The 24,427-nt window shown below is 39.0% G+C and overlaps 3 protein-coding genes and 1 pseudogene across 8 annotated transcripts; all 4 read right to left on the bottom strand.

The window, feature by feature from the left end:
- Window positions 1-613: 613 nt before the first annotated feature.
- LOC131310179 (7-deoxyloganetin glucosyltransferase-like) lies at window positions 614-2,742 on the bottom strand. The gene is made up of 2 exons (XM_058337064.1): window positions 2,214-2,742; window positions 614-1,688 (listed from the first exon to the last, which is right to left on the bottom strand). Exons 1-2 carry the CDS (start codon window positions 2,728-2,730, stop codon window positions 742-744), a joined length of 1,464 nt encoding a protein of 487 aa, XP_058193047.1. The 5' UTR covers window positions 2,731-2,742; the 3' UTR covers window positions 614-741.
- Window positions 2,743-5,393: 2,651 nt separating this feature from the next.
- On the bottom strand, window positions 5,394-8,164 carry LOC131311504 (7-deoxyloganetin glucosyltransferase-like). The gene is made up of 3 exons (XM_058338998.1): window positions 7,019-8,164; window positions 5,684-6,622; window positions 5,394-5,618 (listed from the first exon to the last, which is right to left on the bottom strand). The coding sequence occupies exons 1-3, from the start codon at window positions 7,551-7,553 to the stop codon at window positions 5,551-5,553; spliced, it is 1,542 nt and encodes a 513-aa protein (XP_058194981.1). The 5' UTR covers window positions 7,554-8,164; the 3' UTR covers window positions 5,394-5,550.
- A 5,968-nt stretch (window positions 8,165-14,132) lies between these two features.
- LOC131310156 (7-deoxyloganetin glucosyltransferase-like) lies at window positions 14,133-16,240 on the bottom strand (annotated as a pseudogene).
- LOC131310155 (7-deoxyloganetin glucosyltransferase-like) lies at window positions 14,133-23,771 on the bottom strand. 6 transcript variants are annotated; one of them, XR_009195133.1, is made up of 5 exons: window positions 22,074-22,814; window positions 19,463-21,212; window positions 19,293-19,347; window positions 15,728-16,286; window positions 14,133-15,321 (listed from the first exon to the last, which is right to left on the bottom strand). XR_009195133.1 is itself a non-coding variant. In XM_058337005.1 (4 exons), the coding sequence occupies exons 3-4, from the start codon at window positions 22,585-22,587 to the stop codon at window positions 20,266-20,268; spliced, it is 1,461 nt and encodes a 486-aa protein (XP_058192988.1). In that variant the 5' UTR covers window positions 22,588-22,635; window positions 23,498-23,546; window positions 23,662-23,771; the 3' UTR covers window positions 19,988-20,265. The 6 variants fall into 6 exon arrangements, 4 of the variants coding, with proteins under 4 accessions (XP_058192988.1, XP_058192989.1, XP_058192987.1 ...); XR_009195134.1 differs by having other exon boundaries at window positions 19,293-19,342; XM_058337005.1 differs by lacking the exons at window positions 14,133-15,321; window positions 15,728-16,286; window positions 19,293-19,347 and adding exons at window positions 23,498-23,546; window positions 23,662-23,771 and having other exon boundaries at window positions 19,988-21,212; window positions 22,074-22,635.
- Window positions 23,772-24,427: the final 656 nt, after the last annotated feature.

Raw genomic sequence — 24,427 nt, 5'->3', positions numbered from 1 at the left:
TTGAGGTCTCAGGTTCGTCTCACTTTGTCAACAACTCTTGGGGCCACCTCACCCCCACGCAAAAGCGTGTGAAACGGCTGCAGGTCAAGAGGGGCTGTAGAGATTAGTCCGAGGTGCGCGCAAGCTGGGCCGAGACACTCTGCATTACCGTGAAAGAAAAATGTATAAAGCGCTAATCAGTAATTTGTTACGACAATATTTTAAGAACGTACTCAAACACGAAAATCTTATCAAATCTTGTTCGTGAATATTTTCTTTGTTTCGGGCACGTAATGTTAGTATGATATTTCACCGTGCGGATTCTCGCTTTATATTCTAGTGTTTATATCTTCAAACAAATTAAAAATGGAAGGCAATTAGTTGAAGAAGCCCTTAAAGCTATTTGGCAAATATATCATCACTCCCTATCTCAAACCAAATCTCTATTTTTATGCTCCAACCCAAGTCTAAAATGACTGTTCAAATCGTTTTTCTTGAAGCCCTCATAGATACGTACATCAAGAGGTTTATGAATTGAATATATATATTTTAAATTCAAAATAAAAATGGATACAATTACAGAAATGTTTTTTCTGCAAGACCCTCGGGATGGAGTCAAGTCCATCGGGGCAAATTCAATGAAGATAATTGTCTGCTTTAATTTTTTTTCAAGAAATTATTATTCCGTACAATACATCAAATTTAGCACGATTTAACACCAAAACCAGGGGGTGCTTTGGAAAATTAATGTAGAGATTCTAGCTAGCCTTCCATTGAGTCTAACACTTTCTTGACCAACATGTTTAAATTCAAAGTGGATGACCCATCTGAACCAGTAGCCTTCTCTGCCAATACCTTCCACTCCACAGCCTTGCTCTTCATTTTCTTCCCCTTCTCTCCTCCCATTAGCTCTCTAACAAGCTTCTCCACTTCATCTCTCTTCACATCACTGCCAATCTCCATCCCCACCTCCCATTCAGTGCAAATGTATCTGCAATTCGTCTGTTGATCAGCAAAAAATGGCAGACAGATCATCGGCACTCCCGCCGACAAGCTCTCAATAGTTGAATTCCACCCGCAGTGCGTCACAAACCCTCCAATTGACCAATGGTTGAGGACATCCTCTTGGGGGCACCATGCTACTATTAGACCTCTTTCTTCGATTTCTGCAGCCAATTCAGGCGGCAAAAATGCAGAGTCCGATTCGTCACCCATTACCAAATCAGGCCTAATTATCCACAAAAAGTTGTGGTGGCTATTCACAAGTCCCCACCCAAGCTCTTCCACCTGTACTGGAGTCAATGGCGCTATGCTACCAAAATTCACATAGATTACGGATCCGGGTTCCTTGGAATCCAGCCATTTGAGACACTCAGATTCTTCTTTCCACATATTATATCCGATGGACTCTGAATTGTCTTTCTTTAATAGTTCATTCAAAAGAAACTGGAGTGGGCCTATGGAATACACAGATGGGAATATGGACGTTAAAGCGTCCAATAGATCATGCTCCAACGCATCGAAAGTATGGAGAATGATTGCTGAAGCTGTTGAGGACCTCTCGACTTCTTTCATGCAGAAGTCAAACGATGCGTCGTTTGGCTCTGTGGTTCGAATATAGTTAGGAAGATCTTTCAAACGAATATCTTTCATTCCTGGAATCCAATCTATGACAGTATCCAGGTACCCGTTTGTTACATAGCTTGCATCTGCGCCCACGAGGGATAAATGAGCATAGAAACATGTCATTAATTTTCACCACAATCGCTAAATAAGGTTTCAATTACACTTTGTTTATCAGCGAAGAATTTTTCTTAGGTTGTAAGCATTCTCTAGTGTTTTGTACCAAAAAAAAACAAAGTCAATAAAATATCTATGTGCCAAGGTCAATGGAAAATGGATTGATTTGGATCAAAAACATATTAATTGCAGTTTCAACATCTGAGAAACCTTTTCCGGATCACCAATACTACGGTTACTACCATACCAATGTCCACCAGCACTAGCACTCAACTATAGCCACCCGGCCACCGCCATCACTCACCGCCTACATATATCCCATCATCAGCATATTTTTCCACCACTAGCATTTCGTGTCATTGCTCGTCGCCCTGCTTCTATTCATAGCAATTAACACCAAAACTTTCACGAAATATATATTTTGGCCGAAACAAACAGTGATAACCTCATACATAGTATTGATAAATTTTCTACGCAGTTCATAAAGATCGTACCTTTCAATGGAGTAAGCCCTTTTTCCAATAGATTACGAAACTGATAAAAGCCCATGAAACCACAGGCAGACATGGTGAAGAACACTACGACGGGGATACCTAACTCTGCACCAGCTGTGACGGAGAAACTCATAAACCCATCAGAGACGATACATGTAACCGGAGGCACACCCGGCGTAGAAGCACTATCGTCATTGAGCTTGGAAAGAAGGCTCAGAAACGGCGCAAGTGCGTTCCTTGGAAGGGACTCAGCAAGAGAAGGTATGTGTTGTGGGGCATCAGCATCCGAAGGAGGCAACCCGTCCGGAATCGTTTCGAACCGGAAATCTGGCAAGCCATCGAGGGAATTCGGTCCTCTGGCTTTGAGTAAGCGTTTGTGGCTGTACTCTGTGTTGACAAAGGTTATGTGAAAGCCTCCATGGTGGAGGAGCTTAGCTAGTTTCAACATGGCTTTCACATGGCTTTGAAGTGGGAATGGTATGCAAACCACATGAGGCTTATTACCATTCACTGCCATATCCAACCCCTCTGTGTTTCTTTCAGAAAGTGTGCCCCAGGCCTGTGAAATGAGGAGAACTTCAACGGTTTTTGGGTTTTCTTAAATAGAGAGGACATCCTAGATGCTTTAAAAATATTCTAATTTTAAGAGATTAGAACTCTCTAATTAATGGGTCATCGGGTCATGCCCACATGAGCGACCCGATTTGGTCCCGGATCAGCCCAAATTTCAACAGTATCGAAGCTTCAATAGTTGATATCATCTCCTTATCCCAGAAAGACAATTAGTCTACTGCATACTATATTCCACCATGGACGGCTGCTATTCCCCCCCCTGACACACCCCCCTCCCCGGCCCCACCTCCCTTTCCCAGATTACCCCTCTCTCTCTCTCTCTCTCTCTCTCTCTCACCTCCCTTTCCCAGATTACCCCTCTCTCTCTCTCTCTCTCTCTCTCTCTCTCTCTCCCTTTTCTTTCTTTCTTTCCTTCCTAGTTTGTTCTTTTCTTTCTTTTTTTTCCTTTTTTTTCTGGTTTGGTTTTTTTTTTTTTTTTTCATTTTTTTCCTCTCTTTCCGGTTTGAATTTTTTTTCTCTTTAATAATAGGTTCAAGTCTAATTCTAGACTTTGTAAAGTAATTGAGAGAAAAAAAAAGTGTTTCAATTGATTATGTTTATCCGACTGTTTTATTTTTCTTTTTTTGTCCTTTATAGATTAAAAAATATAGTTAGTAAAATAAGTGTTTCATTTTTCAATCCGTTTGAACCAGTGCAAAGATTTTATTTTTCTGATCATTTCATCCTAAATGGTCGTAATAAATTTTTGACTTCAAAGCCTTTCAATGAACACCCTAAAAGAGTCTTGAAACTAAATAATGAGCCTTAGGGTGTTTGTTGAAAGGCCTTAAACCAAAAAAATCATTATAACCATTTAAAATAAAATAATAATAATAAAACGATCTTTGCTCTGATTTAACTGAATTGAAAATTAAAGCACTTAATTCTTGAATTATATTTTTAAATATACAAATGGTGTATTTATAGAAATTAAATAAATAAGATATAAGTAATTAAATAAATAAAAAATTAAAAAGTAGGGGGGTTCGAGGGCTCTGCTGTCTCCATTGGCACAGTAGCCCCTACGAAGCCCCTAAAACGTTTCCGTTTTAGTTTTAAAAAAAAATAGAAACCAGCCATTTGCAATCATATGGAGTAGAAAAGTAATTTGAAGCAACATACTACTGAATCAGTTAAGATGATCTATGCTAAATAATGGTTAACAAATTTATTAAATTGTACTATAGTTAAAAAAAAGTAATCCTAAATATAACATTTGTATTTGCAAAATACATTTCGTAATTAGTTCCCGAACACTAATTGTAATCTTAATGAATTTTTTGCTTTACGGCCTTTCAACTAGCACCTTAAGACTCATTATTTAGTTTAAGGATTCTCTTAGGGTGTTCATTGAAAGGCCTTGGAGCCAAAAATTTATTACGACCATTTAGGATGAAATGATCAGAAAAATAACATATTTGCATTGGTTCAAACGGATTGAAAATTGAAATACTTATTTTCGTAACTATATTTTTTAATCTATAAAGGACAAAAAAATAAAAATAAAACAGTCGGATAAATATAATCAATTGAAACACTTTTTTTTGCTTTCAATTACTTTACAAAGTCTAGAATTAGACTTAAACCTATTATTAAAAAAAAAATTCAAACTGGAAAGAAAGAAAATAAAATAAAATGAAAAAAAAAAAAAACCAAACCAGAAAAAAAGGGGGAAAAAAAGAGAGAAAAGAACAAACTGGAGAGGAAAGAAAGAAAGAAAAGGGAGAGAGAGAGAGAGCGCGCGCGGGGGGGGGGGGGGATAGCAATTTTCATATTCCAATAACACAGTGATGATTTCTTGATCTTGCCAAAAGTTAGATAAGTCCACTGCGGCACGCCTTTCATTCAATAAAATCCAAACACCAACGGAATTATTTAAAAAGATAAAACACCCACCTGGTTCTTCGCAAGTATCTTTCCATTCCAAAACTTTAGATGAGTCCACTACGGCTCATCTTTTATTCAATAAAATCTGTTGTGGATCTTGCATGTGGCTACGTATTTTTTATATGTCAATTGTCAAAAACAAAGACAAAGACGTAGCTTTTAAACTCCAGGCCGGATTCAGATCCAAAAATAATAATGATCCAGGCCGGATCTCGTGTAATAGTTCTCTCCGTCACAACCAGTTGACCGGCTAATTATTTTATTGGATATATATACTTGCAGAGTGCCGTATGGTATTGTCATATGGTACTTCCCACAATTAATGTGGGTCACTTCTTGTCTCTTGATCACTTTCCAAAATATAATGATAATGTTCATACCGCAAAATTTGACCGGAAGCATTGACAGACAGGATGATTCCACGTATTTATACTTATGAGAGAAAATTGTTTCCGCCTTACAAAAAACCCCACGATTTCCACCACCCATATTGCATTTATGAACCGTTCATCTTGTAGAACCCGGAGCATACTACATTTAAGCAAAAAATTAGCTTATCAGACATCATCGGAATTTTGATTTATAATAGATATGGTAATGTACAGTTTAACTTAAATTATTGATATAATCAAATTGTCTAATTTATAATCCAAAATTCTATTTTTGATATACCTCTCTAAGTTCAATCAAACTGATTCTTCACGTGAATATATTACTCGGCGGATCGTACAACATGAACGACTCAAATTACTGCAATAATCGTAGGATGGGCCCCGCAAATTGGGGTAACGGAAATGGTGGGATTCCCACCTGGGGTGGACATAACATAATTTAATCTCTATATTAATATTTCCTCCAAATTTTGGAATACTGATACACTACCATATTGGATGCTTTTGAAATTCCGTTTGACCCAAAAAAAAAAAATATTGGATGTTTTTGTCCTAGATAGAGATAGACCTAGTAGCTAGCAGATTGGAGTAACAATTTCTTGACCAAGTTGCTCAAATTTTCAGTCGATGACCCATCCGAACCAGTAGCCTTCTGTGCCAGTTCCCTCCACTCCATAGCCTTGCTCTTCATTTTCTTCCCCTTCTCTCCTCCCATTACCTCGCTAACAACTTTCTCCACTTCATCTCTCTTCACATTGCCACCAATCTCTAACCCAACCTCCCATTCACTACAGGCATATCTGCAATTCGTTTGTTGATCACCGAAAAAGGGCAAACAGATCATCGGCACTCCTGCCGACAAGCTCTCAATAATCGAATTCCACCCACAGTGAGTCACAAACCCCCCGACCGACCAATGGTTCAGGACATCCTCTTGCGGGCACCACGCTACTATTACACCTCTTCCTTCGATTTCCGCAGCCAATTCAGGCGACCAAAGTACAGAGTTGGATTCATCACCCATTACCAAATCAGGTCTAGCTACCCACAAAAAGTCGTGGTGGCTATTCACAAGTCCCCAACCAAGCTCTTCCAGTTGTTTCTGGGTCATTGACGCTATGCTACCAAAATTCACATAAATTACAGATCCTGGTTCCTTGGAATCAAGCCATTTGAGACACTCAGTATCTTCTTTCCATAGATTGTATCCGATGGACTCCGACTCATTCTTCTTTGAAAAGTGATCCAAAAGTAATTGAAGTGGGCCTATTGAATAGACAAATGGGAAGATGGGCGTTAAAGCGTTCAATAGATCCTGCTCCAACGCATCAAAAGTGTGGAGAATGATTGCTGAAGCTCTTAAAGCCCTCTGAGTTGCTTCCATACAAAAATTTAAAGCGATGTCATCAGGATTTGTAGTTTGAATATAGCTTGGCAGATCTTTCAAACGAATATCTTTCATTCCAGGAATCCAATCTATGACATTATCCAAGTACCCATTTGTTAAATAGCTTGCATCTGCAAACAAATAATACACAAGCATAAAAAAGAAGAAGAATTGATTTCAATCACAATTGCAAATTAAGTTCTAGTTATGCTTTAAAATATAGGAAATCTTCAAAACATAATAAATCTTTCGGGAGTGATTTTCGTACTCCCCAAATTGTTAACCACTCTCCAAAAGGGGAGTGCGAAAATCGACTGGACTTGATTTTTTGCACTCCCAAAAGGGAGTGTGGTTAACAATTTGGAGAGTGCGATTATCAATTCCGTAAATCCTTTCCCGATTAGCACTAGTACGACAACACCATCACTACACTCAAGTACAACCAGTACCCTCGATCTCTACCACCGCCATTTCATAAGCACCATCAAGGACACATAATTCTACAAACTATATCAAGAGAATCATACCTTTCAATGGAGTAAGGCCTTTTTCCATTAGAGCATGAAACTGATAAAAGCCCATGAAACCACTGGCAGACAGAGTGAAGAACATTACGACAGGGATACCTAGCTCTTCACCAGCTGTGATAGTAAAACTCATAAATCCATCTGATACAATAAAAGTAACCGGAGGCGCCACACCAGATGATGAGGCAGCTGCACTTTTGTCATTCAACATGGCAACAAGGTTCAGAAACGGCGATAGCATGTTCTTTCTAATGGTTTCACATAAAGAAAGTACGCATTGAGAGGATTCAGCACTGTCCGAAGGAGGAAGCCCGTCTGGAATCGTTTTGAACTGGAAATCTGGAAAACCGTCAAGAGAATTGGGTCCTCTAGCTTTGAGATAGCGTTTGTGGTTGTACTCTGTGTTGACAAAGGTTATGTGGAAACCCGTATGGTGGAGAAGCTTAGCTAGTTTTAACATAGCTTTTATGTGGCTCTGGAAAGGGGATGGTATGCAAACCACATGAGGTTTATCACCATTCTTCAGTACTTCCATCTGCAGTATCCCTCCTGTTGCTTCTTTGAAATGAGTTCGTATATCACTTCTTGCACTGCAAATTCGTAGGTTGAAATCAATATCCTAGAACAAAGTTGACGAGTAAATGCAATTAATCTACTGCACATATATGTTTCAACAAGGAAACGCATCATCTGCAGTCCCAAATTGTTGTGAGGTTGTAAACTTTGATTGGGCGATAAGCTTAATTTATTGTAATGATAAAGACAATTTGGTCTACTCCACAAAATGCGGATCTTGTGGCAGGTTTTGCAAATTTTTTTTTGGCAAAGTCCTACCCTCGTGGTTTGGACCACGTGTGGCTACACGCCCTTAGGATTAATTTGGTGTGGATGCACCCCTGTGCTTTGTGAAAACATGCAGATGCACCCAATTAATTGGGAAAAATTCAAAATTTGCTAAAGGAAATTATGAAATGTCCAATATGCCATCATCTTCTTCCTTGATTCTTCATCTACCTTGAATCTAACCAATCCATCCCATATACCAAAAATTGAATCCGAGCAGTTGGATAATCTTGAAATACTCTCATAATCTCTTATAATTCACTCTCAAAATCAATTCATAAAAGTCTCTGATGATTTTTCATGTTTTGAGAATCATATACCAATTTAATGAATTGATAAATAGGAGCATAAAAATACATACAGAGCTGTCTAATGTGCAATAGAAAAAGCATTCTCGTCTAACCGCGTTAATTTACAATACCGTGGCCCATAACTACAACACCACCAAATAAAAACAACTTTTAATTATTACAATTTTGAGTCTAGAAACAACAATTACCAACTATTAACTGTACGATAACCAAATAGCATAGCTTGCTTTATCCCTATGTCCTGAAATGGTTTCATAAGCACAAAACCATTCCATTCAGCGTCACGATATACCAAGATTGCATAATTAACATGGGAAATAATCAGATAACAATTTGATATTCTCATAAGAAAATGATAAACAATTGTTTAAGGGAGAAATTAAAGTCAGTTTTAAGGCATGAAACTGTTAAACCGCACTATCAAAAGAAAAGTTAGTTTTCAGGCTCGAAATTGCTAAACCACATTTGAAAAAATACGCATATCGAATGATGCATCTATCATGAGCGGAACACCGGCAACTGATCTGGGGAGCGACCCCATAGGCAGGAAATGATATCAAGACCTAGGAATAGGATACCCGGCTATATCCTTTAACACTTTGGGCGCCAAATCTCAACGCCCAGATTTTATTTTCGATATGCGTAATACATTTCATTCTTTTTCCTTTCAAATTCAAATCCCATGCTTATCATTGAAATTCCATCTTTCCAGTATGCTCATTATGCACTAGACACTTCTGTACAAGTCGTCTAATTTCACAAATTCAACATTTCATTGTTGCAACACATTAAAAATAAAGGCTTAAAGACTTATTTGGTCCTTACAAATAAGGCTCAGTTTCAATTTCGTCCTTCTAAAAATTTTCATTTCAATTTTACCCTCATAGTTTTAACACTATTTCAATGTTACCCTTCCTGTTAAATTTGGATGGAAAATGCTTGTGTGGCAAACAGTTGGGTGATTGTGGGACATTCTTTTACACAGTCATCCTCCACCTGTAAAAGAAAAAATCCTAAAAACCAAAATCCATTCCCTATCTCTTCGTTTCCCCTCAATTTTCGTCCCCCAGAGACTAAAAACCCTAAACCTAAATCCCCCAAATCATTTCCCTCCAAACCCAGCGAACAAACACCTTCCCTAAATGTTTCTGCCGAAACCCACCCCTTAACTAGACAATCTTGGCGAAATCAAGAGAAGATCAACGCGCAAGGGTCAACAACTCGAACAGGAGTGGTACATGCTAAAAGCCAAGGTAAATCAATGGTATTGAGGTTTTTGGTTTCTCGGCTAAATCTATCTTAAATAATACTTGGGCAACAAATACTAAGTATTATAGTATTTTTATTTTTAAACACCATCTTTTTGTATTGTATTCGTTGAAAAAACAAAAGCCACCCATGTGGTGAGACTGAGAGTGATTTGTGTAGAGAATTCCTAAGCCTTTTTTGTATTCGTTGAAAAAACAAAGAAGATATTGGCCTTTTTAATTACTTTATAAGTATCTTTTAGTAATTTAAGGTTTTTGTAGTCCCAAGTACGTTTTTTGTTGGCAATCAATGCATCTGGCTTTCTATGTATTTTGTAGTCCCACATTGACTGACTTCTACTAATTTGTTTAAATTTTTGTTTTTTGCATTAAAGAGATGACTGGTTTGTTTACAGTTGACGTGTAAAAGAGAGGCCCACAAACAACAAAATCGTTTGCCACACGGGCAAATTTTTGTCCAAACTTAATGGGAAGGGTAACATTGAAATCGTGTTAAAACTGTGAGGGTAAAATTGAAATAAAAAATTTTAGGAGGACGAAATTGAAACCGAGTCAATTTTGTGAGGACCAAATAAGTCTTTAAGTCAAAAATAAACTATGTAACTACTAACTAGAGTATATTCGTAACTCACATTTGCAGTGTGAACCAAAGCTACCCGCTTACAAATGCTAATAATTTACGTCGGAACCTTGGAAAAGAGAGGGGGGCTGCTTATATTAGACAACTGTGGGGTGGTTGCGGAATAGCTCGGAGGGTGGACCGCCGGAGGAGTGAGAGGTCTCCGGAGGCGGAGGTTTTTTTGCCGGAGAAGAAGGTGGGGCAGTGTAATTTCCGTGTGATACGAGGAGATCAGAGAATGATCATGGCATAGAGGGAAAGAGGGAAATGTATTTGCTGTGACAGAGTTACCTCCCTGAGATTTGGACATTTGGCAAATAACCTCCCTGACGTTAATTAATGAGCACATCACATCCTTCTGGTTTTGAAGTAAACTGCAACACCTAACTCCGTTAATGGCAAAAGTAAAAAGACCACGCTACCCTTTCCCCAACTCTGTTAAAAAAACAAAAACAAAACCCATTTTCTCTCTGAAATCTGAAACACCCATCTCCAGAAAACCCCTCTCTTGCACTATCACCGGAGAGAAAACCCACCATGTCTAACGATGGCCGGAGGCCAGAAGCACGACATACGACATCGACATTAACACGTTACTCCTTGCCACCAAACCAGTGACGGAGAAATCAAATGGAAGAATCCCCCTTGCTACCAAAGGATTTAGAAAGATAATGAAAACAAAAGTCAAAGTGATGAATTTGATTCAGATAGATATTGATGGCCATGGAAAGTCTGGGTTTAGGGAGAAAGAAACTGGTGTGAACCTTCAAGGGCTTTTTAAATTTTCAATTGGTTTTATTTTCTCCCAAACCAAACCCAGATATATTTCAATTTTTTTCCCAGCCAAACCCAAATAAAAAATTACAAAGCTATCAAAAACAAATCAAAACCACTCAACTGAAACTAAAATTAAATTGGTTTCGTTTTCTCTCAAACCAAATCCGAATTTGTTTCGATCGACCCCAAGCCAAACCCAAAGCAAAAATGTTCCTATCTGCCCAAAGCAAATAAGGCAGATTCCAAAAATTAGACACCCAGTCCAACGAAGAAAAGAGGAGAGAGAGAGAGAGAGAGAGAGAGAGAGAGAGCAAATGTTCTTATCTTTGCTGGAAGCGCCGGCGCCGGCGGCGAGTTCGAAATTGGATTTCTTCTGGAGTTTGTGAGCTAGAGTTGGTGCGTGAGAGAGAGAGAGAGAAAGAGAGAGCAGCTATGTTACATGGAGAGGGTTTGGTATGTAGAAGATGGACGAGAGCAGTGGGATTGGGAAGGTTCCGCTAACCCTTCTTTTTACAAAAGTTTTTTTTCTTCAATTTTCAAATTCAAATATAATGAAAATAAAAAATAATGTTTTGATTTTTTTTTCATCGTATAAAAAATCTCAATGAAATCTATCAAACAAAATTCATATTGGTAGAAAAATTATTTACGTAAACACATAATTTTTGAACTTGAAAAATTTACCTTCCTTTTCAAAAATCAACTTTTTGACTTGATTTTTGAAAAAAAAGAACACTCAAAAGTTTCAACATTGTTTTGGGGAAGAAGGGTAATGTGGTCTTCTTACATTGAAATTCAACTTTATTTAATTTTTTTGCTCAGGACAAGTCTCGTAACTAGCGCGTGTCTTACACTTTCCGTTAGTTTGGATGGAAAATCTAACAGTTGCAGTTTACTCCAAAACTATAGGGGGTGATGTGCTCATTAGTTAACGTCAGGGAGGTTATTTGTCAAACATCCAAACCTCAGGGAGGTATTCTGTACTTTGCTCCGAATATTATAACGAAATGGAGAGTGATTTAGACAAAACTTAATGAGTATGCTCCACATCCAACTCAACCTTATCTGCAAGCATGAAGTCCTCCACTGACGGAAACTTGCTGTCCGGTTAGATGGAAGATTTGTTTTTAGGTGGATATGTAATAAAAGTAAATTTGAAGGTGGATATGTAATGAGGGGTGATATATTGAGAATGGTGATTTCACCTATTAAAAATGGTAGATTTGTAATGAAGTGTTTAGATGATTTTTTGAAAAGAAGGATACAGAAGGTGAATATGATGGGATTAGATGTCAAATAACTAAATTGCCCCCACTTAGATTTTTAAATAATCAAAATTCGTTTACTTAATTATAATTAAAGTAAATGCATATTTGTCATTAATTGTAGGATAAATAAATTCATTTTATTTTACAAATATTTAAACCATATTATTTATTAGAAAAAAAATAGTATTTTCCGGAATATTTTTAAAAAAATTAATTGGAAGGTGAAATTTTTATATAAAAAAATACAATTCACTTACACAGTTATGGCTAAAAAAAAGTAAAAATACACAGTTATGGCTAAAAAAACAATTCACATATAACCCCATCATATGTATATGTAAGATATTCACAGCCCCATGGCCTCCATCCTCGTTTCTATCGTTTCCTCCCAAAAAACAAAAAACCCCATCCCAGAGGCCAGAGGTACCACTCCTCTTTGGACGCCGACAGGGGTACACCTTCTTCTCTAACCCCGACGAGCTCTGTGAGGTACCACTTCTCGTCCTCCTCCTCCTCTCTCTCTCGTCGGTCTCTCTCTCTCTCTCTCATCTCTTGATGCCGTGAACAGATCTCAAGGTTGCCGTAGCTAAAGATCAAGGTTGCTGGATTCGACCTCCTCTCTCTCTTCTTCGTCTTCGTAAAACACTGTGTGGGGATGAGGGTATATTTGGAGGGATAAAAGAGTCCCAAATCCCCCGGATTTAGGTGCAAAGCTCCGCTTGGCAAATCCACCCAAAACACTGTTGTTGGAGGTGGATTTGTAGTCCCAACAGGGTTTTAATCCACCCTCCCAAAAATGCAACCAAAGACCGGATATGAGCGGGACTAGGAGATGAAATCCAGGCGGCTCCATATCCGGCCTCCAAATTCGGCATCCGAACAGGGCGTTAAGGTGGGAAAATAATCCCACCAATAGTGTGAAATCGGTGACCGTCCGGTAGCACTATCCGGGTTCCATTCTCAGAAAAATACCAAAAATCACTGTAGATTGTAAAAATTATTCTGAGTTTAACCACGATAGCGGAATTCCAAGAAGGAAGCTTGAAAGTTACTTTTCAAATTTTTATAACAAAAATTCGGGTTATCACAATGCTACTCTCTTATAATTCACTCTCAGAAATCAATTCGTAAAAGTCTCTGATGATTTTTCATGTTTTGAGAAACATACATGTGTTTGTGTGTTAAAATCATTTGGGGATGCTACTAACAATATCTTACTCATCGAGTATCTCAGCAATCTATCATTTCTGACATTGATTCCCATCCAATATCACTATAGGTTTTATCACAATTTATATAGGAGTATAGTAGAAACACGATTATTTGTTTGTTTTTTTGATAATTTGGTTGGATAATTTGATGACTCATTGATTGGGACAACATTACTAATTAAGCAGGGTGAAATTGAGAAATTATCTTTAATGCCTATCAATAAGAACAACGGCCATACTAAAAATAAGAACAATGGCAAATTTTTGTTTTCTCCTAGTCCTGCAATTGCCTGTGCTTCATGTACAGGGGTATACTTGTCCTCGTAAATGATGGATTCTATGTACGTGTAAATTGCTTTCCTCTTTCCATGACATTGTAAATTCTTGAAAAGTGTCGCATGTGTGACATTAATAAGTGCCCCTTCGATTATATTTCAAAGTTCTAAAATCTACTGTACAATTTAGAATTGAGAATTTAAAAAAAATGTAATTAGATCCCAAACAGACCCTAAGAAAGGCGATTTGTCATAAAATTGCAGTCTTCAGATTAAGGCTCCGTTCCAGAAACCTTCTTAAAAAATAAGCAGTTTATTTTACATTTTCAAACTCAAAAATAATGTAAATAAAAAATATTTTTTTAATTTTTTTTGCATCGTATATAAAATCTCATCGAAATCTTTCAAACAAGATTCATAATGCATATTTTTAAATTTTAATAAATTCATAATTTTTTAGCTTAAAATTGATTTTTTTAAAAATAAGGGTTTAAAACCCGTTCCGGAATGGGACCTAAAAGGACTTAGCTCATAACTCCATCTTAATCATCACATTAGAAAGCTCCAACAATTATTATAAAATCCCAATTATTACAGTATGATGTTACAGAGCTCTGATACCCCTCTCATAAAATGGGTAGGGAAAGTAAATGGAAATACGACAGAAAGGACGCCCAATATTTAGACGTTTACCAACCAATGGCGATACATCCACAAAAACAACCTCGTACGATATCAAACTGAAAACAGAGGTATATCTTGGAATGCTGGGAACAGTTACAGATCCTAGCCACCCTTCGAGATTAACAGTTTGTTCACCAAGTTGTTCAAACTCAAAGTGGATGACCCATCTGAATCAGTAGCCTTCTCTGCCAGTTCCTTCCACTCCATAGCCTTGCTCTTCATTTTCTTCCCCTTCTCTCCTCCCATTAGCTCTCTAACAAGCTTCTCCACTTCCTCTCTCTTCACATCACTATCAATCTCCAGCCCCACCTCCCATTCGGTACAAGCATACCTACAATTCATCTGCTGATCAGCAAACAACGGCCAGCAGATCATTGGCACTCCTGCTGACAAGCTCTCAATAGTTGAATTCCATCCACAGTGAGTGAAAAATCCCCCCACTGACCGGTGGTTCAGGACTACCTACCTCTTGTGAGCACCATGCTACTATTAGACCTCTTTCTTTTATTTCTGCAGCCTGAATCGGTAAAATTGTAGATTCTGATTTATCACCCATTACCAAATCAGGCCTAATTATCCACAAAAAGTTGTGGCTATTCACTAGACCCCACCCAAACTCTTCTAGTTGCTCCTTGGTTACTGACATTATGCTACCAAAGTTCACGTAAATTACTGATCCGGATTCCTTGGAGTCGAGCCATTTGAGACACTCAGATTCTTCTTTCCATAGATTGTATCCGATGGCCTCTGACTCATCTTTCATTGATATGTGATTCAAAAGTAACTGAAGTGGGCCTATCGTATATACAGATGGGAAGATGGCAGTTAAAGCGTTCAGTATAACCTGCTCCAACGCATCAAAAGTGTGGAGAAAGATTGCTGAAACTTTGGAAGACCTCTCAGCTGCTTCCCTGCCGAAGTTAAAAGTAATATCGTTTGGATCCGTGGTTCGAATAAAACTTGGAAGATCTTTCAGATGAATATCTTTCATTCCAGGAATCCAATCTATGTTGGTATCGAGGTACCCATTAGTTAGATAGCTTGCATCTGCGGCCAACAATATAAGAAACATGTTATTTTCATTACCATAGCAAAATAAGGACTCAAATATGCGCTTCATTTGTTTCCGCAAAAATATCTTTTCGGGTTACTTAATCTGGTGTTGGTACGATGGCAAACTAATCCATCGTGGGGGGAAATGTTTTCAGGTTACCACTACCACCACTAACACACAATCACAACCACAACCCACCACCACCACCCATAACCATAACTTACACCCATCACTCACAAGCCCACAACCACCTCCCGTAATCTCCTTTTTTTCCATAGCTAATGGTACCATCATTTTGAAAGTTGCAACCAAGCATAAGAAACAATTTTTGGCAAAACAAACAGAGCTTTAGTCGTACATGAGTATGCATAGATTCATCAGAACCAATACAAAATGTACCTTTCAGTGGAGTAGCCCTTTTTCCACTAGAACAGGCCACTGATAAAAGCTCATGAAACGACAGGCAGACAGAGTGAAGAATAGCAAGACGGGGATACCAAGCTCTTCACCAGCTGTGATGGTGAAACTCATAAATCCATCAGAGACGATACAAGTAACTGGAGGCACGTCCGATGCAGAAGCGCTACTGCCATTGATCTTGGAAACAAGGCCCAGAAATGGCGCGAGAGCATTCTTTCTGATGGATTCACAAAGAGAAGGCATGTCTTGGGTGGCATTAGCATCCGAAGGAGGCAACCCATCTGGAATCGTTTCGAATCGGAAATCTGGCAAGCCATCGAGAGAATTCGGTCCTCTAGCTTTGAGTAAACGTCGGTGGTTGTACTCTGTGTTGACAAAGGTTATGTGGAAGCCATTACGGTGGAGGCGCTTTGCTAGTTTCATCATTGCTTTCATATGGCTTTGAGCTGGGAGTGGTATACAAACCCCATGAGGCCTATCACCCTGTGCCATATCCAATCCCTCTTTCGTTATAAGCAAACAAACTTCTTGAGTTCAACTGCAAAGGGCTTAAATCATGTTCTGATCTCAAGAAATATGTAACACCATAATTAAGCCGAGAATGAGATTGAAGCATATCAATCACATACAACGGAAACAGCTAATGCAAAAGTCAAAGTTTAAAAGGACAAGGTTACTATCTTTGTAAATGCTAGGAAGAGGAAAGGCCTCGATTAACCTGGACCCGTGTGGTCCAATCCATTAAATCCTTCTGAACGCAAAGACCTTGACAGATCAAATTGCCATATAAGCCCCCCCACACACCGCGCCCCCCCCCCCCCCCCCCCCCACACACACACACACACACACAACTGATTGGGGAACAAGGTTTTAATTCGAGTTGGTTTTGTATACTGCATTGACAACGACATATTCGTATTGCCAAATTTTTTATCTTTCATTTAAAGAGAAACAAAACCCTTAATCAGAACAAACACAATCATTCTATCATTCTAGCACCACAAACAAATGCACAAACACACTCACATTCACTATGGGTCCCACAAACACTGGAGGTGTGCACTGTGTGAGCTCATAGTGAATGAGTGTGTATGGTACCCACAGCGAACGTGAGTGAGTTTGTATATGTGCGTACTTGTTTGTGATGCTAGCATTTTTTAAACATAAATTCAAGAAAAACCAAAACCATACAATCATCTGTGATAACTTAAAACACCCTCTGGTTAGTAAGTCCTCATCAAAACTGTTGGGATATCATGGATTTTGTTTTTACATGCCCAAGACGTAGCTTCTGAATTTAGAGGCCATGATTTGTCGAAAATAATGTCTCTGTTACATAGTATGTGGGTCAAACAGTCAGTGGCTCCGTACCTGTTTTGTGCATTGGTCCAAGTTTTGAATGCTGTTGTACTATTTGGGCCCCTTTCGTTGTCTTCTCAGAAAATGAAAAACCATCCACCAAATTTGGTAGAGCAGTGCTACAGTCGCCGACCGGGGGTCGGTGACCGGCCACCGACCGCGTGCGGGGTCCACTCCGGGCCCCGCACGAATGATCTGAGCCGCTCAATAATTTAAAAAAAAAAAACTGAGTGGGCAGCGTGCGAAATAAGCTCATTCCGATGTGTGTACGTGCTCGTTCCAAACTTTCATTTTTGAACGGCTCGGATCATCTGATTTTAGAACGGCTCGGATCGAGCACGCACACACATCGGATTGAGCTTATTTCTCACATGGCCCACTCGGTTTTTTTTTTTAAATTATTGAGCGGCTCGGATCATTCGTGCGGGGCCCGGAGTGGGCCCCACACAGGGTCGGTGGCCAGTCACCGACCCTCCCGGTCAGTGACTGTAGTGTTTCTGAATTTGGTAATTATAGCGGGCACGTGTTAGCTTCTTATGCTAGCTTACACCATCTTTTTTCTGATGTGTGTGATTTTGTGCTTTTTTTGTTTACATATGCTCCAAAAACAAACAAAAAACTTCTTATATAAGTAAGGTTTCAATTGACTTTTTATTTCAGTATTACCAATTCTGATTCCAAATCGAAAATGCTATTGGTACCGACGGGGTCGGTACCGAAATCTTCGGGACAACCGCGCCGAGCAGTCTCCGGCCACCGGACGGCCGATCCGAGCCGTCCAAAAATTCTAAAAAAAAAAACGAGGGGCCCACGCGAGATTCAACGGCATCCGAGGTGTGTAGGGTGCTTGATCCGAGCACCCTTTTTTCGTGAATATATGTATATATACCTCGGATCAAGCACCCTACACACCTCGGATGCCGTTGAATCTCGCGTAGGCCCCCTTTTTTTTTTTTTAGAATTTTTGGACGGCTCGGATCGGCCGTCCGGTGGCCGGAGACTGCCCGGCGTGGCTGTCCCGACGATTTCACCTGTAGCACTACTCTTTCCAAATACCTCTCTATCGAAATCTGATGAAGAATCAGTAAAGCAACAAGAACCACTAATCTGATGAACAGTCTCTGGTGGCCCTGTCAGCTTTGAACTACAGAAGCATAAATTGTAGAATCATTGAAATACACAGTAGTGACACAAACAAATGTTATTACCAGAATATATTGTGAAAGACAAGAGCCAAAAGGGCCACTTTTACAAACTGTTGGTTTGGGTTCGGATAGCTTAAAAGCTTGGCATTTTTTTTGGAATTTTTTGAGACTTCTCTGATTTTGCTTTGTATTTTGGTCATAATTCTATCGGCTTGTCTCAATGAAAGGAACCGAAAAAAGTACTAAAAGAGTTTAGACCAGATTTGGGAGGTTAAAAACCACTGAACCAAAAATACTATTGGAGCCGACGAGATGTGCACGAATCGGCGCATGGGATCCACTTCTGGGTCTCGCACAAATGATCCAAACCGTTCATTACTTTTAAAGTATTGTTTTCAATAATTGCGCGTGCTTGATCTAAAGTACCAATTTTCCGATTTAGCTAATTTTTCACAAGGCCCCTTGGAAAAATATTTAAAATCAATTAACGGTTCGGATCATTTGTGCGGAACCCGCAAGTGAATCCCACATGCCAATCTATGTGAATTTGGAATGGTACCCATAGACGGGTTGAAAGACAACTCAAACAAACAAAAAATCAATATTTTGTGGCCTTTTTGCATCTCTACTAGACTTTAGCCAAATTTGACGTTATGTTACATATCTAGTCCGTCAAGTGTCACAATGGGAACAAGAGAGTTCCGAAACAAGCCAGGCTTTTCGACTATCCCTAACATAGCAATACTTGAGTTGGGGGTTCCCTCAGCATTTCTAGTCTTCATCTTCGGTAAAAGCATTCTAAAAACAAACATGCCAATAACTTGAAGAAAAAATGATAGGCTCCTGATTTGTGATTATGGCAGGATGTCAATTCACAGGAGTGCAACAAGAGATGTGAGATAGTTCATGTCAGAGTGATGCTTTGTCAAAAGACTCAAAACCTACCAACTGATATTATCGGCAAAAAGGAGGTAGAAAGAAGATGGTTAATACCATTTAGGTGTGACCAAGGGTTTGGCTAGTGACTAAAGGGTCCATACCTGATATGATGCCCCGGTTCGAGCCACGCTGCTGCGAGCTGCAACTTCCTCTTTGCTAAATGAAACAAAGCAGAGCTCAGTTTGTGCAATAACAAAATACCACACCCTAGAGCACTAATTCAGACAGAAAATAACTTGCAATATTCATTTAGTGTAGCATCCTATCATACCTCTTCAAATATGTCCAATTATGTACTCTATCTCCAAGTATGTGTCAATTTTTGTCCTAAAACTCGGGCAGATTTAGCTAGCCATAGATCAACGTAGGCTTCAAGTCTTACACACTCAGACGTAGAATCCTCTTTGATGGACCTACAGTAACAAACTAAAAGGAAAATTAACAGGAAATACGCAAGAAAAATCAACCAATCAGTTATACCAAATTTGGTGGCTCAGGAGAGATCAGCCAGTGCACCAGATGCCTACAACTTAATGACCAGCCCAATCAAAAACAACTATTAGCTTAATAGCAAAATCTCAATCTCGAACTGTAGACTTGAGGATTCTTCTTTCAAAAAAAAATAATAATAAAAATAAAATAAAATAATAATAATACAGAGAAGAAAACCAGATCTCACATATCGGACAAAAAGAAAGAACAAACAGAAGTATTTAGACATTTACCTAGCAATGGCGATACATCCATAAAAATAACCTTACACAAAACACACGAATTTGCCCAGCATAAGAGGTAGTTGCATGGACAAAAACGATCAAAATAACCATCATAGTAGAAGCCAAGCCACTTTGAAACATTTCACTATATGAACCGATAAGAGGGGCTGTCGATCCCCCAAAACAAGCAACCGTTAACGAAGGAAAACCCAATAATAGAAAAAGATGCCATGATTAAATAGAGGTTTTTCCCCCCTTCAAGTAACTACTCCATGAAACAACCACATACATCACATCTAGTGTGATTTCACACAGAAAACAGAGGTATATTTTGGAATGCTGCAAACAGTTGCAGATCCTAGCCACCCATTGAGAGTAACAGTTTGTCCACCAACTTGTTTAAACTCAAAGTGGATGACCCATCTGAACCAGTAGCCTTCTCTGCCAATTCCTTCCACTCCATAGCCTTGCTCTTCATTTTCTTCCCCTTCTCTCCTCCCATTACCTCTCTAACAAGCCTCTCCACTTCCTCTCTCTTCACATCACTATCAATCTCCAGCCCCACCCCCCATTCTGTACAAGTATAACGACAATTTGTCTGTTGATCACCGAAACACGGCCAACAGATCATTGGCACTCCCGCTGACAAGCTCTCTATAGTTGAATTCCACCCACAATGAGTCATGAATCCCCCAACCGATTGGTGGTTCAGGACTTCCTCTTGTGGGCACCATGCTACTATTAGACCTCTTTCTTCGATTTCCGCAGCCAATTCAGGCGGTAAAGTTACAGAGTCTGATTGATCACCCATTACCAAATCAGGCCTAATTATCCACAAAAAGTTGTGGTGGCTATTCACAAGTCCCCACCCAAGCTCTTCTAGTTGTTCCTTGGTCATTGACGTTATGCTACCAAAGTTCACATAAATTACGGATCTGGGTGCCTTGGAATCCAGCCATTTGAGACACTCGGATTCTTCTTTCCATAGATTGTATCCGATGGACTCCGACTTGTCTTTCTGTGATATGTGATTCAAAAATAACTGAAGTGGTCCTATGGAATATACAATTGGAAAGATGGCAGTGAAGGCATTCAATAGATCCTGCTCCAACGCATCAAAGGTGTGGAGAATGATTGCTGAAGCTTTGGAAGCCCTCATGGCTGCTTCCATGCAGAAGTTAAAAGGTATATTGTTTGGATCCGTGGTTCGAATAAAACTTGGAAGATCTTTCAGACGAATATCTTTCATTCCAGGAATCCAGTCTATGACAGTATCAAGGTACCCATTTGTTACATAGCTTACATCTGCGCCCAACAATATTATTTTAGCATAGGAAACATGTGATTTTCATCAGAATACCAAAATAAGAATTCAATTATGCACTATGAAGCACCGACACCTCTAGAGGTCGACGTATTGCAGTGTCGGACACGCGGGGACACGTATAGGACACGCCACGTAATTTAAATTAAATTTTTGAGAGGGACACAGCTGGGTCAAAGTGTAATTTTTTTATAAAAATGGGGGTCAAATTGTAATTTTAAAAAAATTGGGGACCAAACTGTAATTTTTTTTAAAAATTTAGGGGTCAGACTGTAATTTTTTAATAGAGTTGTATTGAACTTATGGATGTCTTGTTTTGTTTGAATGATATTGGAATTATGGATTTTTCGTTTGTCCACATTTTACCATTTAAACTTGGAAAAAATTTGAAAAAAAATATAAATAAATATACACGCGGCGTGTCTCCCGCTGTGTCCGTGTCCCCATTTTTTTAGAATTTCCGTGTATGTGTCCGTGCATCATAGATTATACACTTCATTTGTTTCGGCAAAAAATGATTTTTGTGTTACTTTAGCTGGTGTTGGTACATGGAAAAATAAAACTCAAAGGAAAATTAGTCGAACTTGGGGAAAAGGTTTTCAGGTTACCACACCGCCACCACTAACACTCTATCACAACCACAACCCACCGCCACCCATAACTGTATCTTCCACCCATCACCCACAACCACCAGCTCTAACCATTTTTTTTTTCCAAAGCCTATAGTATCATCCATTTTGAAGTTGCAACCAAACATAAGAAACCATAGATTCATATACAAACGGAGCTTTAGTCTTATACGAGTGTCCATAGATTCATACACAAAAAAAGTCAAAATGTACCTTTCAGTGGTGTAAGCCCTTTTTCCAATAGAACATGCAGCTGATAAAAGCCCATAACACCACAGGCAGACATGGTGAAGAACAATATGACAGGGACACCTAGCTGTTCACCAGCTGTAAGGGTGAAACTCATAAACCCATCAGAGACGATACAAGTAACCGGAGGCACGTCAGGTGGAGAAGCACAACCATCATTGATCTTGGAAACAAGGCTCAGAAATGGTGCTAGTGCATTCTTTCTAATGGATTCACAAAGAGACGGTATGTGTTGGGTGGCATTAGCATCCGAAGGAGGCAACCCATCGGGAATTGCTTCGAATCGAAAATCAGGCAAGCCATCGAGAGAATTCGGTCCTCTCGCTTTGAGTAGGCGTCGGTGGTTGTACTCTGTGTTGACAAAGGTTATGTGACAACCTTTATTGTGGAGAAGTTTAGCAAGTTTCAACATTGCTTTGATATGGCTTTGAGATGGGTATGGTATACAAACCACATGAGGCTTATCACCCACTGCCATATTCCAATCCCTCTGCGTTTTTGTGAGCAAATAACTTCTTGAGTTCAACTGCAAAGGGTTTAAATCATGTTCTGATCTCAGAAAGTATTTAATACCACAATTACGATGAGTGAAACAGATAAAGGTATACTGGTCACAGAAACAAAAAGAACCGATCCAAAAAGTAAAGAAAAATGAAAAGACTATTAACATGGGATAATATGGTAGATAAGATTCCAATCCATTATATCTACCTGAACGCAAAGACCTTGACAAATCAAATGGCGAGCAAGATTCATATAAGCCCACCTTAACTGATTGTGAAGCAAGGTTTAATTCAAGTTGGTTTTGTATACTGCATCGACATTGACATGTTTGTATTTCCGAATATTTGGACTTATCTACTAAGGCACAACTACCATTCAACAAAAGTCCTTAGTCAAAAAACCAAATTCAACAAAAACCAAACCCATCCAACTATGTGATTTCTTAAAACACCCTCTTGTTAGTAAGACATCATCAAATCTGTTGGGGTATTATGCAGGAATTTTTTAGCTTTTTTAATGCCCAAGAGGTAGCTTTTGAACTTGAGGCCATGATTTGTCAAAAAGGGAGTCTCTATTATAGCATGTGGGCCAAACAGACGGTGGGTCCACATATGTTTGTTGGTACCCCACATTGGTCCAAATGTTGAATTCTGCCGCACTATTTCGGCTGCTTTTGTTTTGTCCCAGAAAATAAACAAACGAAGAAGACCCAGATTTCCACAAGTAATCATACACTAGATTGGGTGATGCTTTGAGTGCAACAAGAGCTCTGAGATAGTGCATGTGTGATGATGCTTTGTCAAAACCTATCCATTGATATTATCGGGAGAAAAGGAGGTATAATAAGATGGTGGTGGTTTGGCTAGTGGGTAAAGCGTCCATACCTGATATGATGCCCCAGTTCTGTTGCTGCGAGCTGCGACTTCCTCTTTGCTGCATATTACGAAGCAGAGCTCAGTTTGCACATCAAGAAAATCACATACCCTAGAGCACCAATTCCATCTAAAAACTAGTTACAGTATTCATCAAGTGTAGCATCCTAGCATACCTCTTCAAATGCGTCAAATTATGCAGTCTTTCTCCAAGTATTCGCCATACTTCGTCATAAAACTTGTGCAAATTTAGCTGGCCATAGATCAAGCTAGCTTTTCCTCTTTGCTATCCTACAGTAGAAAACTAAAAAGGAAATTAACAAGAAAATAAACAGAAAAATTAAACAACCAGTTATACCAAATTTGGCAGCTTGCAGAAATCAGCCAGTGCACTAGATGCCTAGAACTAAATGACCAGTCTAATTAAAAACAACAATTAGCACAATGGAAAAATCTCACTATGGAACTGAAGACTCCAGGTTTCTTCTTGCAAAACAAAAAAAAATACAGAGAAGAAAACCTGGTCTCACATGTAGGACAGAATTAGCGGGTGAAAATGAATATTATTCTCCTAGGATTGCAAGTTGTATGTATCTGAAACTTAGTCTGCTAGGGTACTGTAACAAAATAAAGTGCTTTCAGAGTTCTGCAAAATCACCCCTCAACTTCACATTTTCGTTTTTTTTTTTTCGGCAATAAATTTATTATTAAGGAAAACTTGACAAAGGATACATCAAGTTGGGGGAGAGGGGAGGGGAATCCAACCAACACTAGAATAAAAAAACACCAAATGGGACAAAGCAATGGTTTCAACAGCTAGGGGTTTTACCCTCCATTGTTTTATTACAGCCATTTGGTTGTGACAGGTTAGCTATGGGGGAATGCAACCCAAACAAAACATTGTATTTTCCATGAATCTTGATACAGTATCCGTAGTCTTCA

The sequence above is a fragment of the Rhododendron vialii genome, chromosome 12a, assembly GCF_030253575.1.
Source record: "Rhododendron vialii isolate Sample 1 chromosome 12a, ASM3025357v1".
Taxonomy (NCBI): domain Eukaryota; kingdom Viridiplantae; phylum Streptophyta; class Magnoliopsida; order Ericales; family Ericaceae; genus Rhododendron; species Rhododendron vialii.
Note: the sequence above shows the minus strand (reverse complement) of the source record. Positions and strands in the feature narration are given on the sequence as shown.

What these genes read in the sequence shown, in the direction of transcription:
- LOC131310179 (XM_058337064.1), bottom strand. Translation starts at nt 2,730, where the DNA reads ATGGCAGTGAATGGTAATAAGCCTCATGTGGTTTGCATACCATTCCCA. An exon ending in AGGGCTTACTCCATTGAAAG is followed by an intron (nt 1,689 to 2,213) that starts GTACGATCTTTA and finishes TCGTGGGCGCAG; the next exon opens with ATGCAAGCTATGTAACAAAC.
- LOC131311504 (XM_058338998.1), bottom strand. Translation starts at nt 7,553, where the DNA reads ATGGAAGTACTGAAGAATGGTGATAAACCTCATGTGGTTTGCATACCA. An exon ending in AGGCCTTACTCCATTGAAAG is followed by an intron (nt 6,623 to 7,018) that starts GTATGATTCTCT and finishes ATTTGTTTGCAG; the next exon opens with ATGCAAGCTATTTAACAAAT. An exon ending in GAAATTGTTACTCCAATCTG is followed by an intron (nt 5,619 to 5,683) that starts CTAGCTACTAGG and finishes TTTGGGTCAAAC; the next exon opens with GGAATTTCAAAAGCATCCAA.
- LOC131310155 (XM_058337003.1), bottom strand. Translation starts at nt 22,779, where the DNA reads ATGTTAATAGTCTTTTCATTTTTCTTTACTTTTTGGATCGGTTCTTTT. An exon ending in AGGGCTTACACCACTGAAAG is followed by an intron (nt 21,213 to 22,073) that starts GTACATTTTGAC and finishes TGTTGGGCGCAG; the next exon opens with ATGTAAGCTATGTAACAAAT.